General features: G+C 64.2%; 1 protein-coding gene across 1 annotated transcript in view; it reads right to left on the bottom strand.

Moving 5' to 3' along the window:
- The window catches only part of Ptchd1 (patched domain containing 1), a gene marked incomplete at its 5' end in the record, with an annotated part of 53,224 nt that extends 52,834 nt beyond the window's left edge, over nt 1–390 (bottom strand). The window contains one exon of the mRNA XM_033760463.1: nt 97–390. Within this exon, the coding sequence (XP_033616354.1) occupies nt 97–390 (294 nt within the window). The remainder of the gene's footprint in view (nt 1–96) is intronic.
- Nucleotide 391: the final 1 nt, after the last annotated feature.

Here is a 391-nt window from a genome sequence, read left to right as displayed (position 1 = left end):
AGGAGAGGCGGCGCTCTCAGCCGGGACCCCGCGTAGAGTAAGCCCCGCCGCGGCAGCAGCGCCAGCGGAGCCTGCCCGCACCCGCCCCTCTCTCACCTTTAAGATCAAGTCGGTGTGATGTTGGTCCAGCATGTTGGCTTTCTGAAAGGAGGTGACGATGACCCGGCCGTAGCGCCCAGGGGTCTGTAGGTCCGAGTAAAGCCGGTGTTTGGAGCGGTTGACCGGGAAGAGGCTGTTGACGAGGTTGCGCTCGATCTTGGCCAGGCTGTGCTGGGGCGCCAGCAGGTGCTCCACGCTCTCTTCGACCTGGTAGCGGCTGAAGCTGGCGCCGAGCAGGATGGAGATGAGCACCGGTGCAGAGGCGAAGAAGACCGGGTGACTGGCAATGAAG

This window comes from Fukomys damarensis, unplaced genomic scaffold (assembly GCF_012274545.1).
Source record: "Fukomys damarensis isolate Sample0158 unplaced genomic scaffold, DMR_v1.0_HiC HiC_scaffold_39, whole genome shotgun sequence".
In the NCBI taxonomy this organism is placed as follows: domain Eukaryota; kingdom Metazoa; phylum Chordata; class Mammalia; order Rodentia; family Bathyergidae; genus Fukomys; species Fukomys damarensis.
The sequence above is the reverse complement of the archived record's forward strand: the minus strand, read 5'-3'. Positions and strand labels throughout refer to the sequence as shown.